General features: G+C 42.3%; 1 protein-coding gene across 1 annotated transcript; it reads left to right on the top strand.

Annotated features, from left to right (window-relative positions):
• Nucleotides 1–5,835: 5,835 nt before the first annotated feature.
• Nucleotides 5,836–8,219, top strand: LOC114850235 (uncharacterized; the record flags this gene model as incomplete). The annotated part of the gene is made up of 6 exons (XM_029142243.3): nt 5,836–5,851; nt 5,960–6,298; nt 6,423–6,455; nt 6,539–6,658; nt 6,743–6,777; nt 6,882–8,219. Coding segments are annotated over 6 exons (666 nt in total), but the record flags the coding sequence as incomplete, so codon positions are not given.
• Nucleotides 8,220–17,757: the final 9,538 nt, after the last annotated feature.

The following is a 17,757-nucleotide window of genomic DNA, read 5'->3' as shown; positions in this document are numbered from 1 at the left end:
GCCCCTCTCTTCACCCGAGTGTCCAAAACAAATGGCCGAAGGTCAGGTGAAACGACTACAAAGTCTATCAACGACCTCCGGCCTAGGGTGTCCTGGTGCCATGTGCACTGATGGACACCCTTATGTTCGAACATGGTGTTAGTTATGGCCAAACTGTGCCTAGCACAGAAGTCCAATAACATAACACCATTCGGGTTCAGATCAGGGAGGCCGTTCCTCCCAATCACGTCGCTCCAGGTATCACTGTCGTTACCTACGTGGGCATTGAAATCTCCCAGAAGAACGATGGGGTCCCCAGTTGGAGCGCTTTCCAACACTCCCTCCAGGGACCCCAAGAAGGCCGGGTACTCCACACTGCCATTCGGCCCGTAAGCACAAATGACGGTGAGTGACCTATCCCCCACCCGAAGGTGCAGGGAAGCGACCCTCTCGTCCACCGGGGAAACTCCAACACATGGCGACTAAGCTGGGGAGCTATGAGCAAGCCCACACCAGCCCGCCGCCTCTCACCGCAGGCAACTCCAGAGTAGAAAAGGGTCCAGCCCCTCTCAAGGAGTTGGGTTCCAGAGCCCAGGCTGTGTGTGGAGGTGAGCCCGACTATTTCTAGCCGGTACCACTCGACCTCCTGCACAAGCTCAGGCTCCTTTCCCCCCAGTGACGTGACATTCCATGTCCCAATAGCCAGATTGGTTATCCAGGGATTGGGGCGCCCAGGCTCCCGCCTTCGACTGCCGCCCAATCCACTCTGCACCGGCCCCCTACGGTTCCTCCCGCGGATGGTGGGTCCACTTGAGGACGGCCCCACGTCGCTCTTTCGGGCTGTGCCCGGCCGGGCCCCGTGGGAATAGGCCCGGCCACCAGGCGCTCGCATACGAGCCCCAACCCCGGGCCTGGCTCCAGGGTGGGGCCCCGGCTGCGCCGTACCGGGCGACGTCTCTGGCCTTGGTGGTTTGTCTTTCATAGGGGGGTTGTGAACCGCTCTTAGTCTGGCCCGTCGCCCAGGACCTGTTTGCCTTGGGAGACCCTACCAGGGGCATTTAGCCCCCGACAACATAGCTCCCGGGGTCATTCGGGCACACAAACTCCTCCACCACGGTAAGGCGGCGGTTCAGGGAGGAGTCTCTAATAGTCGTCTTCACTAATAGTCATTGATAGTCTGTTTCAGTCAGTCTCAGTCTTCCTATAGTCTGTTTTTTTTTTTCTACAGTCTGGTTTTGTTTTCCTATAGTCTTCTAGTCTGGCCAGACAAACCTATATTGTGCACAAGTATTTTTAGAAACATCAAGGATTTTATTACTGAATTTGTTGCAAGTTAAAATAGTTTGAACCCATCAGACTGTAAAGTCATGCAGCAGTTGTCATTTAGCTGTTTGTCATAATTTGAAAATCACTCTGTGGGATTTTTTTTTTGAGCAAAAAGCGATTCTTCATTGCGAGCAGATAAGCATGAACATGAATTTGAGCGTGTATCAGCTGTAAGCGTGTTTCTTCATTGCGTGTATGAATGTGTGTGTGTATGTTTGCGGTACCGTCTTGTACGTCACGTGAAAAGGAACCGTCACCTTCCTCCTTCCCCAACCATCAGTCTGATGTGAGCGCCAGTGGGTAAAGCCTTTCGATGGGACAGTTGTTCCTCGATGACAGACCTTTCCTGGATCCTCAGATGCAGCTCTATTGGGCCAAACACGTCTGAAGCCTCTCCTGTTGTTTGAACCAGTGTTTGTGTCAGATCACGTCTTCTCTGCTGTTGCTCTGTCCTTGTTTTCCTTTGCTGATTGTCATAAGCAGGTGTCTGTGTCAGACACACACGCTTGTAGTAGCTGGTTCATCTGATGAGCCCAGAACGTGATGGCTGCAGACGTTGTGGGAGTCGCTGAGGCGTCCATGCTGTGGTCTGTGTCCTCCAGCTGCTGTGGTGTCAGAGCTTCCACCCTGTTCTGGTTGTTGGTCAGGCGCTTCTTCTCCTTCGGTTCTTCTGCTGACGGTGGGAAAGGAGTCCAGATCCGGATTTACCCTCATCGCGCTCAGTTCTGCATTAGAATAGAGAGCAGAAACAATGGGAGCATTTGCTCTTGACATGATATGTGTGTGTGTGTGTGTGTGTGTGTGTGTGTGTGTGTGTGTGTGTGTGTGTGTGTGTGTGTGTGTGTGTGTGTGTGTGTGTGTGTGTGTGTGTGTGCTGTGTGTGTGTGCTGTGTGTGTGTGTGTGTGGCAGAGTGCAAACAATTCTTCCCTTTAGTTTTGATAGTTTTGCTTTTTCAAATATTTTCTTTTGTCTCTAATTTTTCTTTTAAGGTGCGTATGTCCTTTTACACTAAGCGATTCTCCTTTTGAACCCATAACCAGTTTCCCACTCATGGAAACATGAAACGCACTAATAACCATATTTACTTTTACTTTTAATTACCTTTAGTTTTGTACGGTTGCTGTCTGGTGGTGAAGACTCAAATTGCCCCGAACCCGTCTTTCAGAGTCCGGCGGTTTCCTGCCTTAGATTTTTTGTGTGTTCCGGCCGGAACCTTCCCAAAATGCCTTTTTATTGGACCTCTCCGTAAAAAGGGAACCAACCTGATCTGGCGACAGAGCCTTTCCCGAAGTATTTCCTCAACGTTAGGCCCCTCTAGGCCCGGGTCCCTCGTATCTTGAAAATACTTCACTCTGCGAACGCGCTCCATCTTTCAGAAGCCGTCTTTTATACTCAGTCCCCCACGTGTGGACCACGCACAGATCAAAAAACATGTCTGTATCCTCAGTACAGACGGAAGCTCGGTTCCACGAGCCAACCCTTAGCAATCGACGTCTCACCACCCAGAGCAGACTTTCACCTAATTAAGAACATGTAATATTGGGATTTTTTTTTTTCTCGATCTAATTAATTTTCCGAATCAAATTTAGTGTTTCAACCGAATAGAAGATTTCTTTTCTCTTTTTTTTCAACCAATTGAAATGTTTTAGCTAAATTAAAAATAAAAGTTCCAATCTTTTTGTTTTTTCCCGAATCAAAAGGAATCTCTCTCACCGAGCCGAGCCAAATTAGGATTTGAGTTTGAATCTGAGTTCGTGGATCTCGTCAGAGGCGATCCAGACGGGTGAGCAGTCCTCCCAGCTCTGAATGTCTGTAGAAGTTTGGAGGCTGAGCGACCCTAGTCCTCAGGACTATCGTCCCTGATCACACCGTCCAGACGACCTGCCGCGGGATCCTGCCGACAACGCCAATTTCTGTGGTGGAAATTTTCCATAAAGAAGCAGATGAGAGAGTTGTCCTTTTGTGTGATTTATTGAATTAATAAAGAAAATAAAAATAATGGGGAAAGCAAATAAAAAGCATGGATGTTGATCGTGCACATCAACAAACCAAAAACCAGCTGGGGAGATCAGTGCACACACCACGAAGGTGTGATGCAAAGAGCCCATGATCCTCAAGTTGCTTCTGCCTTTTAGCTCCTCTGTCCGACTAGGGTGGAATGTCTTTCTAACCCAATCAAATTACATGCACCATCTCCTCCCTGTCGCAGTGTGTGTGAAGATGTTTACATTCTCACACCTGCATTGCTGACGTCCAACTATCTGTGAGAAAGGAGCACCAAGTCTCAACAGACAGAGACACAACTCCCTGACCTTGGGTTTGGGAGCTAGAGTTGAGAGTCTATCAGGCAGAGACAACCATTGAACAATCTAGGTGAAATGTTAAATGCATACAGTAAGACAAAACATAAGATATTAATTGCAGAACATAAGTCATAAATCGTATAATAACTGCATAGAAATAAGGAAGACACATAGAAATAAGGAAGAGACAATTTTTCCCATAACAAATAACTAAATAAACCAAAATACGAATAGCCCTGTTAAAACCACAATAAAATCGGAGCGGCTCAAGTGTAAAAAACAGGAGTCAGGGTTATTAAAACCAGCAAAGCCGCATCAACAGTCATGCGGTAGCAGCAGTTGAGATTGTTAAAACCAAGAAGCCGCATTGACACCGTCGAGCGGCAGCAGCGTCGACGCTGAGGAGGTCGAATCAGCTGACCACAATACGCTGTGATCAGCCCTCAGGTCCAACCTAACCGCCCTACTTACCAGCTGTTCCTCTCTCAACACACACACACACACACACACACACACACACACACACACACACACACACACACACACACACACACACACACACACACACACACACTCAGGTGAGTGGACGTGGAGGACCGTCACACTACTCGGTTCCCTGTTGCTACTTTAGTTCTGGTAGCTGAATAGGTAGCGAATCGACCTGGGAGGCAAAAGGTCACCAGTTCCATCCCACCATTCCTTGAACAAGACACTTCACACTAGCTCTCCAGACCTCTGTCTGTGTGTCAGTCCATTGCTCCCCAATGGGGGATGGGTCAGATGCAGAAGACACAATTACACCAACGGGATTAGTAAAATAGGTATGTGATTTTCTTAGATGAGCAAACTGATGAAACTAACTAATACAGGAAACCAGCTGAACCAAAAGTTTTGGGACCCTTGGGTTTGTAATTTATGTGATAAGATTTACTTCATGTACAAATGCCCTATAAATGAAGGAATATAGACATGTCATACATCAAATTAAACAGTACAGTCTTGGCTATAATGCAGTATAAATGTAGCTGGTCTTAACCTATGGATAACCTACGGTTCAAATGAAACCTAAGATGTTAAGGAATCTAACAATGTGTGCTATGACATGGTAGACTGCGATGTTCTCTCTGTGTTTGGCTCATTCTTATTGGCTGTCAGAGCTGTCAATCTCCCATGGGCTGATACAGCGGGATTCATTAGGTAGTAACGTTTTACACAAACCCTCAACAGCAAGAATCCGAGTTCCCTGTGGGGAGTTACGCCCCCAAGTAAGGCAGCACTCTAGTGGCTGTATGAGGCATTGTAGTCTCGATTTTTAGGCCATTTACAGTAATATGATTATATATTTAGTTAAATATGTTTAGATAAAACTCATCATCACTTTTATAGGTATAACAATAAAGATATTTTGTTTCACCTTTAGAAAAATCATTACTTGAATGACTTGTAATTTTGTTCTGCTTTGTGTTATAATAATTATTTTTTCGATAATATGATGTTACCAAAATATGATAAGATAATTCTATGAAGGTTTGGAGCTACTGAGGCCTTAGTTCACCAAGATGTCATCATACTGTAGGTGCAGTTTTGTCAAGGCATTTCCTATTTTTGTTGTTTTTCAAGTTCATTGACATTTTTTACCAGTACCACATGAACTAAGGTTTACACATCACATCACAAAAGTGTCCCCTACATTATGACACCAAATGCATTCAAATAGCCTTTGTTGTTGCAGAGATATAGTCTGTAGAGTAGCTATAAGCACCCCCCACCCACCCCCCTTGAATGACAGAAAATGGGGCTTGGGGCTCATAGGCGTCCACATGTACATTTAACCCGGAGATTCATAATGTCCCATCCCAGCAGTGGATTTAAAGAGATGATTACATGTGTCGTCCCTTCATAATTACGGTGGAAACCAACCACTTGGTTGCCAGCTTTCTGTGCTGAGGCAGTGGGAACCCGGCAATAATAAACAAGATCAAAATTACACGAACATCAACAACCTCAGGTTTTATCACAATGGACGTTCACGACTTTATGTTGACATTGTACATTTTCTAAACTTGGACTGATCCTCATTGGTTTTAATGGTAACATGAATGTGGCCAGTTCAAAAGGCTCCACCTCTAAAGTAGACAGTTCCTTCCTGGAGCACAGTTATATTACAGACACTGCAGAGCTACGACCAGTCGCACCATGAAGACCTTCATCTGGATCAATACTGTCGTTATCTGCAGCATCAGTAAGTACCGACAACAAGTCGCTCTCAACATCTGGATCACACATTTAACAAAAAACAATCCTTTAATCTGTAAAAACTAACTCACGTTGTCTCTGCTGTTTGTTTCAGGCTGGATCTCTGTCTCAGTGGCTGAGTCTCAGATTGTGAATGTCCAGTCTGGTCAAAGTGTCACACTGTGGTCCCCCATACTGACTAAAAACACTGTGATGACCTGGTCCAGACTGATCAATAAAACCACAGCCAGCTGCATCTGTTTTACTGCCAGATCTAAAGGAAACGTCCAGTTCTGTGATGGATTTAATAATTTGACGTTTGAACTGAAAGACAACACCAGTGAAGTGTTTCTCACAATCAAAAAGGTTCATTTATCCGATTCCGGAATCTATTTCTGTGAATTTTTCAACAGCGGCAAAAGCACTTACCATGTTACGCATTTAAATGTTGAAGGTAAGTCAGTTTTCTCTGTTCTTCTTATATGTCTGTTAAAATAGCTGATAATTATATGAAAACTATTCATAATTTATTGCTAAACAGACAGTGTTTAACGTTAATGTTTCTCATTTGTAAACAGGCAGTGAGGAAACGCAGAACACAAAGTCTAAAAGTAAGACTGAAGTTTTCATTTGTTGTGTAGATTTGTCTGTTGTTTGCAGATAAATGCAGTTTAAATGTGTTTATTTAATTTAGCAGAGTGTAATAAAACTGATGAAACAACATATGTGATGAGCTTGATCCTCGGTGGTTTGACTGTTTTCCTTCTCGTGGTCGTTACTGGTCTGGTTGTTTCCCTCGGAAAACGTCAAGCAGGTACTTTATTAGAATGAAATTATACATTCTACCTTCTCCCTAATTATGTTTCAGTTTAAATATTACTGTGTCTCTTTGATTCAGCTTCTGGTGAAAAACAAGATGCACAACTCCACCAGGTAAAAAATAACTTTACTACATTGATGTGGTGAATTGTGACAAACAAATATGTTTATTTTCTCAAATCTCATCTTTTTGTAACTGCTTTTATCATCATTTACAGAATGTGGACAGTGACAACCTGAAGGCTGCAGCACTGAGTGTGTTTTCACCAGCAGTAAGAAGCAGGAGACCTGCATCACAGAGACAAGTGGAGACTCATGTTACTTACGCTGCCAGCAGATAGACTCACAGAGCAACTGCTGCTCTTATCAGACTGATCTACTGCTGTGTTCTGATGGGAACTTACTGAAACTAGGGAGAAATGAGTGAGTGAACATACAGACGTGGTTCAGGTCATGATCCTCTCATGTCTCACTCCATCCTCCTATTATGACCTGACTTTGGTGACAGACTGATGAAGGTCTGCAGCAGAGCAGGGCTGAGTGAGACACACATCACTAGTTTGACATAAAGAGAAAATAGGATGTAGAAAAACAATGAGGCCCATGAACTTGACATGAATGTCTGAGATGAACCAATAAATTATGTCTGATTTTGTAATAACACTCAGACAAAACCTCTGTTGCCATATTAGTATATTCATCAGTAGAAATGTGACCTGATGTTAATGAGCCATGAGTTATAAAATGGCTGATGGTGTAGTTATAAAAGCAAATGACAGATACACTGCTGACGTTTACACTGCAGTGGAAAGCAGAAGTGTTTGTATTAGTGGCGTGTCTGATTCTGTATCTTCACACTTCTCAAACCGACACGTGACTAATTTATCTCCACCTATTGTAAACACATCTATAAAAGTTCTGAAACGTCTGATTCAGCTCAACGACTCTTTAGTCTCATGAAAACGTTGACTCTGCTGCAGTTACAACACATTTAACACATCACCGCAACAGAACTACAGCAGCAGCTCCATTTATCTCCACTATGATACATTCACTGTTCAATGCAGCTGATACGATGATACTAAAAACTCAGAGCTGTCACTCACTGAGAACAGAATCACATCAGAGTAGAAACGACTCAACAAGTTAGTGTCAGTAACTAATGTTATGATCAGTTGGGTTGAATGACAGGAAACAGAAATGACACACGTTGGTTCAACAAGCAGCCAGAACACACACCAGCAGATCTGAGACAAGTTTCCAGCTTCACAACTGAACACATAAAATCAACATGAACAAAAGCAAGGACACAACATGAGTCTCTACACTGATCTGATCATTGAGCTGAGACAGTTCACCTCCCAAACTAGCAGCAACAAGACGTTACTGCTCCACTACTAACAACCACATCACTGCTGAATCTGTCTGGAAAGGTTTAGTCATTAAAACTCAACACTGAGCAGTTCATCACATTATTGTAATGAATCAAACTCTGTAATATTCAGCAAGAACATTCTGCTTTTGTTCTATCATACACATATGGAGGCTGAGTGAGCTTTAAAGCACAATAAAATATAGATCAATGACTCAGAAGATGATCTTTGATTGAAAGGTTTAATCCAGAATGTTTCAGGCTCCAGGTGTTACAAACTCGCCCCGTCGGTTCCGAGGACAAGAGAGGAGATGTAGTGGCATGGAGGATCGTGGAAGCTACGGCTCTCACAGAGCAAGGGTTTGGCCCCACGGCCGACGTGCATCCAGCACACAGCTACGAACCCGTCACGCTAATAAAACCCCTGGTTCTCCAACAACCCGTCGCGCATCCGCTAACCAGGTCGCAGGGAAAACAGGAGGGAAGACCCCAAATGCACGACCCAAACACCGAATCTAACAGTTAATATTGAAGGTTTATTCGACACAAACATAAATTCACTGCGCGGCAGAATCCAGTTCAACACAACACAGACGAGAACTAAAAATCACTGCGGTTCAGGTAAAACGCTATAAAACAATCTAAACTCTATAACCTAAAACACTCCGTAACACTACGGGCAATTTACTAGACATGAACACAAGACAATGACACTCACAGACCTTGACAGGACACACTCCTACCTGTGCCTACAGGACTCAGAGTACACAAACACCATACCTGAACATACAGGACTCTGGTAACTAACGTAAAGTTATGAACACACTCTGTACCAACAGGCAGAACTAAAATAACTAACAGCACTGAATACATACAGACTGACTAAACCTCTAAACACAGAAGACAGTTCACAGTACAAACATCAAGGGACAAAGGACTGGACATCAAAAGGAACAAAACTCAATGACTACAAAAAACTCCTCTCTTTCACACTTACACTGGTGTAGCTTTCAGCTTACGACCGGGTACACACCAACAAAGGATGACAAGAACAGCACAACTTAAACATACCGGGTGGGTCAACTAATTACACAGGAAATTAAACTCACACACACTGACACACACCGAAAACCCAGGAGCGCCTCTAGCGGCGCGGCAGCTGAATGTCACACCAGGAGCACGCAGGAACGCAGGAAGCTTCATCTGAAGCCTGACGCTCTGCTTCCTACTCTGTTCTGTTGCTATTTTACTCCTGGTAGTTCAATAGTAGTGCATCGACCTGGGAAGCAAAAGGTCACCAGTTCCATCCCACCATTCCTTGAACAAGACACTTCACACTAGCTCCCCAGACCTGTGTCTGTGTGTCAGTCCATTGCTCCCCCATGGGAGTGGGTCAGATGCAGAGGACAATTTCACCAAGGGGATTTATATGGAATATAGACATGTCATACATTAAATTAAACAGTAGAGTCTTGGCTATAATGCAGTATAAATGTCTTTCACATGCATCAAACACAGCCCCATTAATAAACAAAAATACCGATACTCTATAGCGCCGGACATGGATAACCTACGGTTCAAATGAAAGCTAAGATTCTAAGGAATCTAACAATGTGTGCTATGACATGGTAGACTGTGATGTACTCTCTGTGTTTGGCTCATTCTTATTGGCTTTCAGAGCTGTCAATCTCCCTTGGGCTGGTACAGCGGGATTCATTAGGTAGTAACGTTTTACATGAACCCTCAACAGCCGGAATCTGAGTTCCCTTTGGGGAGTTACGCACCCAGGCAAGGCAGCAGTCTAGTGGCCGTATGAGGCATTGCAGTCTCGATTTTTAGGCCATTTGCAGTAATTATGTGATCATATATTTAGTTAGATATTTATAGATAAAACTTATTTTGTTCAAACTCATCACTTTTATAGGTATAACAATGAAAATATTATGTTTCACTTTTAGAAAAATCATATCTTGACTGATTTGTTTCTACAAAAGACCTTTGTAATTTTGTTCTGCTTTGTGTTATAATGATGATATATGATGATATATATGATGATTATATATATATAGAATCTTTCTAATATTTGTTGTTTTCCAAGTTCATTAACGTTTAACCAGTATCACATGACCTAGGTTTTACACTTCATATCACATCTTAAAAACTACATTATGACACCAAATGCATTCAAATACCTTTATTGTTGCAGAGATATAGTCTGTAGAGTAGCTATAAGCAGCCCCCCTCCCCCCCCCCCCACACACACACGCACACGCGATGGATCATCAACAACCTTAGGTTTTATCACGGTGCACGTTCACGACTTCATGTTGACATTGTACATTTTGTAAACGCGGACTGATCCTCACTGGTTTTAATGGTAACATGAATGTGGCCAGTTCAAAAGGCTCCACCTCTAAAGTAGACAGTTCCTTCCTGGAGCACAATTATATTACAGACACTGCAGAGCTACGACCAGTCGCACCATGAAGACCTTCATCTGGATCAATACTGTCGTTATCTGCAGCATCAGTAAGTACCAACAACACGTCGCTCTCAGTATCTGGATCACATTCAATTAAAAACAATCCTTTAACGTCTGTAACAACTAACTCATGTTGTCTTTGCTGTTTGTTTCAGGCTGGATCTCTGTCTCAGTGGCTGAGTCTCAGATTGTGAATGTCCAGTCTGGTCAAAGTGTCACACTGAGGTCCCCCATACTGACTAAAAACACTGTGATGACCTGGTCCAGACTGATCAATAAAACCACAGCCAGCTGCATCTGTTTTACTGCCAGATCTAAAGGAAACGTCCAGTTCTGTGATGGATTTAATAATTTGACGTTTGAACTGAAAGACAACACCAGTGAAGTGTTTCTCACAATCAAAAAGGTTCATTTATCCGATTCCGGAATCTATTTCTGTGAATTTTTCAACAGCGGCAAAAGCACTTACTATGTTATGCATTTAAATGTTGAAGGTAAGTCAGTTTTCTCTGTTCTTCTTATATGTCTGTAAAAATAGCTGATAATTATATGAAAAATATTCATAATTAATTGATAAACAGACAGTGTTTAATGTTGATGTTTCTTTTTTGTAAACAGGCAGTGAGGAAACGCAGAACAGCTCAGACACAAAGTCTCAAAGTAAGACTGTCCATAAGTTTACAGTTGTTGTGTACATTTGTCTGTTGTTTGCACATAAATGCAGTTTAAATGTGTTTATTTAAGTTAGCAGAGTGTAATAAAACTGATGAAACAACATATATGATGAACTTAATCCTCGGTGGTCTGACTGTTTTCCTTCTCGTGGTCGTTACTGTTCTGGTTGTTTCAATCAGGAAACTTCAAACAGGTACCTTATGACAACAGCTGCTCCTCTCATGCATTTGGTTTATTTTTTACGACGTATCTAATGTTGTGTCAATAACTTTTTTGTTTAGCTTTGAATGAAGGACAGAAAACACATCAGCAGGAGGTGATCTAGTCTTTAATTTACCCCATTTATTTAACCACGTGTCCTGTCATTGGTTCATGCTTCCACTTGGTGAGATCAGTGACTAATTACTCCTTTCTACAGAATCCAGCCTCTGATGAACTGAACTACGCAGCAGTGAATTTCCGTCAAAAAGAAAGACGAAGAGAAGTGGAGCCGAACGTTGTGTATTCTGCTACTAGATAGAGTGAAGAAGCAACAAACACAGGTCAGAGCAAACTGAGGACTAATTTATAACAAGCTGCAAATAAACTGTGACCGATGCTTATCAGAATCTATGATTTTTTTTCAAAACAAACCTAGTATCATATTTTATTCTCTATTTGTTTTTGTGACGATAGAAAATAAAGTATTTACAACATTTCTACATGTACTAGAGTAGGAATAACTATGAACCAGCACCCATCTAGTTTTACCTGTTTATTTGTGTCTCAAATAAATACTAACACATATTTTGTTCCACTGGTCTGTCTAATGCTCTGTTGTAGTTAGAAAACTGCACTGCCTGTATTAGACTCAACCACTAAACCTCCAGCTGTGTCATGTTCTCTCCAGTTGTATGGCACTGTGTTAGTCATAACACATATCCTTAGAGAACACCTTCATGTAGACACCAGCACTAGGGGCCTAGTTTGTTTGATGGGTAGGTAGAGCAGAGTGTCAAGGGGACCAAGGGTCCTTTAGTGAAACGGGATGGTTAGAATGTGTAGAGTTTGAGATAGATCAGCTGAGTGCAGGATGAAAGATAAGAATGAGACCAGAGTAGTGGTGTGTGTGAATGTTACCAATAGAGGAGAATCTATTGAGAAGAATGTCATGAGTAATTATATCAAAGGTTGTACTCAGATCAAGAATGAGAACGTAGACTAAACCAGAGTCAGCTGTAATGAGGAGGTCATTTGTTATTTTACTAAAGACCATTTCTGTAAGGCAGAAACAGAAACCAGTCTGGACACCTTCATACAGGCAATTTTGTGTTAAGTAGAAGAAAGTTGCCTGGAGACTGTGTTTTAAGCTACAGTAGGTTGGAAATGGGCCCATGTGGCCATGCAGTTGTTGGAACTAAACCAGTTGTTACATCTAGGTAAACATGATGTACAGTAATAGTCTCAGAATGAGAAATAGGCTGCTGAGGCCTGCAAACAAGACTAATGGGAGGACCCAAATGCAGCTACCCATAGAAAAACTAATACTCAATAAGTAAACACAAAGGGAAATACAAACTCAGGGTGCTGCAAGTGGAGAATATCAAAAGTAGAAACACTAATACACAGATTAGTAGATGGCTAAAAGTCACTGTAAGCAGGGAAATAACTCAATAATCCAAAACTTCAACCATGAAACCACACAAGGGCAAACACATATGGACCAGACCAACCTTATAGCAGGACAGAAACACAAAGCACAAAAACAAACTGGTGAACATCCAAGGAACTGACAAAGACAGTGCACAAACTATGGCTTTAATTACAAACTAATACAGGTGAACCCAATCAAACTAATTACAGGAAATGATGTCACAAACAACAAACCAAGGAGGCACAAAAGCAACAACACGCCCCCTGGTGGGGTGGAAGACGCGTCATAACAGCAGTTTGTTTTAGCTTTGAGGTGATAGTTGCTGTTTTGATGAGTGTGGAAACAATTTTCAAAAGACTTAAGATTTAACCGGGGCTGTAGGAAGAGAACATATCAGGAGACATATGGCACTTATTGATATGTGATGTTATATTGTCATGTTGGCAGATTATTTAAGTTTCTTTAGCTCGGTCACATTTGTTGTATATTTTAAAAACATTAATGACACATGACGCATCTTGAACACAAACAGAGACAGCATTTGACACACACACACACACACACACACACACACACACACACACAGTTTGGAGTCGCTAAACTGGGTGGTTTTGAGGCGCTGCACATTTTCATTGAAATCCAGTGTGCAGCTAAATAAAAAGTACATTCTCTTTTTAAACAGTTTTTGGATCTATTTATAAATAAGCTATGTTTGTGGCTGAGCTCTGCAAAGCAGTGGAAAGCAGAAGTGTTGGTCAGAAATGAGATTCACAGAGTATGAGACTAGTTCATCTGCACTGTGTCAGACTTGGGGCAGACGGCGGACCCACATGCACAGCACCGAGGCAAGGTGATGATTACACACAGGTTTATTTAGCAAGGCAGGGTCAGACGGTCCAGGTCATACACAAAAGACTCAACAATGAAGCACAAGGAGGGAGCAGGCAATCTCTAGTCCGGTAATCAAGCCAGGTTCGTTACACAGGAGGTCTCGGTGAAGGTACAGGCAAGCAAACTCACGGTCAGTTGGTTAGTCCAGGTTCTTTTACAAGCGGCGGTACAAACGAGGTTCAGGCAGGATACACAGTCAAGACAATCAGGAACGATACACGAGGAAACTAGACATGAAACGATGGCACGAAGTGTGGAACTAAGGAACTCAGGAAACTCGACAATCTGGCGGGGAACTAAGGACACAGGTGGTGGTTAAATACACAGTGACTTGATTACTGATAGAGTGCAGGTGTGGGTAATGACCAGGTGAAGCAGGGACAGCTGTGACAGGACATGAACCGGAAGTGAAGCTTGAGCAGACACAGAAAACAGGCGACTACCAAAATAAAACAGGAAACAACTAGAAACACAAACCCAGATCATGACACACTGGGTGTAAACACATTTATAAAACCTGTGAAACATGTCTGATGCAGCTCAACGACTCTTTAGTCTCATGAAAACGTTGCTGCATCTACAACACATTTTGTCAGGTTTTGCTCAGGGATGGACCCAAACGAGTTTAGAGCTGCTTTAATAATAATAAATCCAATAACAGCAGGCAGCACGATGGTCAGACAGGCGTGGGTTAACAACAGGTAATCCAACAAAACTGGTAAAGTACCGATCAGGAAAAGGCAGAGGCAGAGTCCAAGAACGGGTAGCAGAGATCAGACCGACTAGACTTACAGCTACAAATGCTGGAATGCTGACTGACGGAAACGACGACAACAGACAATCTGGCAACTGGTTGGTGAGAACAACACTGTTAAATGCAGGCCTGCATTAGGAGATGAATTACAGCTGAGAACACTTGTGACAGGAAGTAAAATATGAAGGTGGAAGATGAGAACAGGAACTAACAAAATAAAACCCGGCACTGGGTTAAATAGTCACAAAAAGTTGAGATTCCCAAACTAGCAACAACAAGACGTTACTGCTACACTATTAACAACCACATCACATTATTATAATCTAACAAACTCTGTAACGTGCAGCAAGAACATTCTGCTGTTGTTCTATCAGAGCACATACTGTATGTGGAGGCTGAGTGACCTTCGAAGCACAATAAAAAGCAAATAAATGACTCAGAGGATGATGTTTGAGTAAAAGGTTCAATCTACAGTGTTTCAGGCAAACTAGAGTAAAACACAGGAAACTTTAACTGAAACCTGCTGCTTATTGGTCTATTCCATGTTGCAGTCTTACTGTTGGTAGCTCAATGGGCAGCGCATTGGCCTGAAGCAAAAGGTCGCTAGTTTGATCCTACTAGGTGTGTCCTTGAACAAGACACTTCACATTAGATTCCTTGGCGTCTGCCTGTTTGGCAGTCCATTCTTCCCCATGGGGGGTGAATCCACATGTATTTTTAACATGGGGATTCATAATGTACCAGCCCAGCAGTGGATTTAAAGACATGATTACATGCGAAGTCTTCTGATTCATGGTGAAAACTGTCCAGTTGGACGCCAACTTTCTGTGCTGGGGCAGTGGGAACCAGTCAATAAAAAACAAGGTAAAACATACAGGAACATGAGGTTTTATCACAGTGGATGTTCACAACTTTATCATGAAGTTGTACATTTTCTAAACTTGGACTGATCCTCACTGGTTTTAATGGTAACATGAATGTGGCCAGTTAAAAAGGCTCCACCTCTAAAGTAGATCGTTTCTTCCTGGAGCACAGTTATATTACAGACACTGCAGAGCTACGACCAGTCGCACCATGAAGACCTTCATCTGGATCAATACTGTCGTTATCTGCAGCATCAGTAAGTAGCAACAACACGTCGCTCTCAACATCTGGATCACACACTCAACTAAAAACATTCTTTTAACATCTGTAACAACTAACTCATGTTGTCTTTGCTGATTGTTTCAGGCTGGATCTCTGTCTCAGTGGCTCAGTCTCAGAATGTGAAGGTCCAGTCTGGTAACAGTGTCACACTGAGGTTTCCGAAACCGACTACTGACATTGTGATGACCTGGTTCAGACTGATCAATAAAACCACAGCCAGCTGCATCTGTTATAAGATTAAACCTAACAAGGAAACTCAATTCTGTGATGGATTTAATGATACAACCATTGAAATGGGAGTCGACAGCAATATTAATGTGTTTCTCATAATCAAAAACGTTCATTTATCCGACTCTGGAATCTCTTTCTGTGATTTTTACAATGGAGGAAAAAGCACGTACGACGTGATACATTTAAATGTTGAAGGTAAGAATAGAAAATTCAATTTTCTCTGTTCTTCTTATTTGGCTGATAGAATAGTGGATAATTGTACCAAGACAGTGATTCATTAATGTTTCTTATTCGTTAACAGGCAGTGAGGAAACTCAGGGCGACTTGGACACAGAGTCTCAAAGTAAGACTATGTTTAAGTTTTCAGTTGTTGTGTAAATTTGTCTGTTGTTTGCAGTTTAAAATGTGTTTATTTATTTAATTCAGCAGAGTGTAATAAACCTGATGAAACAACATATGTGATGAGCTTGATCCTCGGTGGTCTGACTGTTTTCCTTCTCATGGTCGTTACTGGTCGGACTGTTTCAATCAGGAAACTTCAAGCAGGTACTTCATGACAACAGCTGCTCCTCTCAAGCATTTGGATTATTTTTTACATCATATTTAATGTTGTGTCAATAATGTTTTGTTTTTAGCTGTGAATGAAAAACAGAAAACACATCATCAGGAGGTGATCTAGTCTTTAATTTACTCCATTTATTTAACCATGTGTCCTGTCATTGGTTCATGCTTCCACTTGGTGAGATCAGTGACTAATTACTCCTTTCTACAGAATCCAGCCTCTGATGAACTGAACTATGCAGCAGTGAATTTCCGTCAAAAAGAAAGACGAAGAGAAGTGGAGCCGAACGTTGTGTATTCTGCTACTAGATAGACTGAAGAAGCAACAAACACAGGTCAGAGCAAACTGACGACTGATCTATAACAAGCTGTGATGCTCATGAGAATGATTTTTTGTCAAAACAAACCTAGTATCATATTTTATTCTCTATTTGTGGATGTAACTGTAACCCGCCCTCTCGGTCTCTGTCGTGCGTCGTGCTTGGAACGTCCAGACCCCTTTCGGCTTTCTGCGCTGTGTTCTGGTCGTGATTTGTTGAGGGGTGTGGGCAGCACAAGGACACCAGACGCTGAGTATTCAAAGTTGCGGCCGGGACCTACGGCTCCGCTTTTATTCTTTCCACAGAAAGCAAGAAAATAACGTATCTCATCATATCTCTAATCAACAAAAGCATAAATAAATAAAGAAATTCATATCTGTCATAAATAATACCACAGGACAGTTATGAAATCTAAATGAAACACAGCCATTGAAAATAATTATATATTAAACACAGAACTGAGGCGAAGCTACTGTCCGATATTATAAGACACTTAAGTAAATAACCAATTCGCTTAGTGCAAACACATAAATTCTGATAACAAAACATGGTGCAATGTGTAACACAAATATAAGACTTAATACATGTCCCCGATGAATGCCAGAACTTAATCCATTGCAAGATAATACCCGGTGGTCATGCAGGTGCTCACCTTTCCACAGAAAGCAAGAAAACATAAAAAAACTCCCGCGGCACCCAGAATACAACGGGTCCGGGAGTACAGTGTCCAGCGAGGGACAATCCGTTCACCTCCCGTTTAATTGATGGCGCCACAGCCATCAGACCCACCTGAACACGGAAAACATAACCAAAACGAGTCTAGTGTATAAATGTGTATGGGAAAATGCACCTGATCTGCCCTATATCAGTACTATACTGCATCATGTGAGACGTGCTGCTCGTCTTGCCTTGGCCCTTTCCCACAACATAAACACATCTATAAAACCTGTAAAACGTGTCTGATGCAGCGACGACTCTTTAGTCTCATGAAAACGTTGACTCTGCTGCAGTTACAATATGTTTAACACA

Source organism: Betta splendens, chromosome 2, assembly GCF_900634795.4.
Source record: "Betta splendens chromosome 2, fBetSpl5.4, whole genome shotgun sequence".
In the NCBI taxonomy this organism is placed as follows: Eukaryota; Metazoa; Chordata; class Actinopteri; order Anabantiformes; family Osphronemidae; genus Betta; species Betta splendens.
Note: the sequence above shows the minus strand (reverse complement) of the source record. Positions and strands in the feature narration are given on the sequence as shown.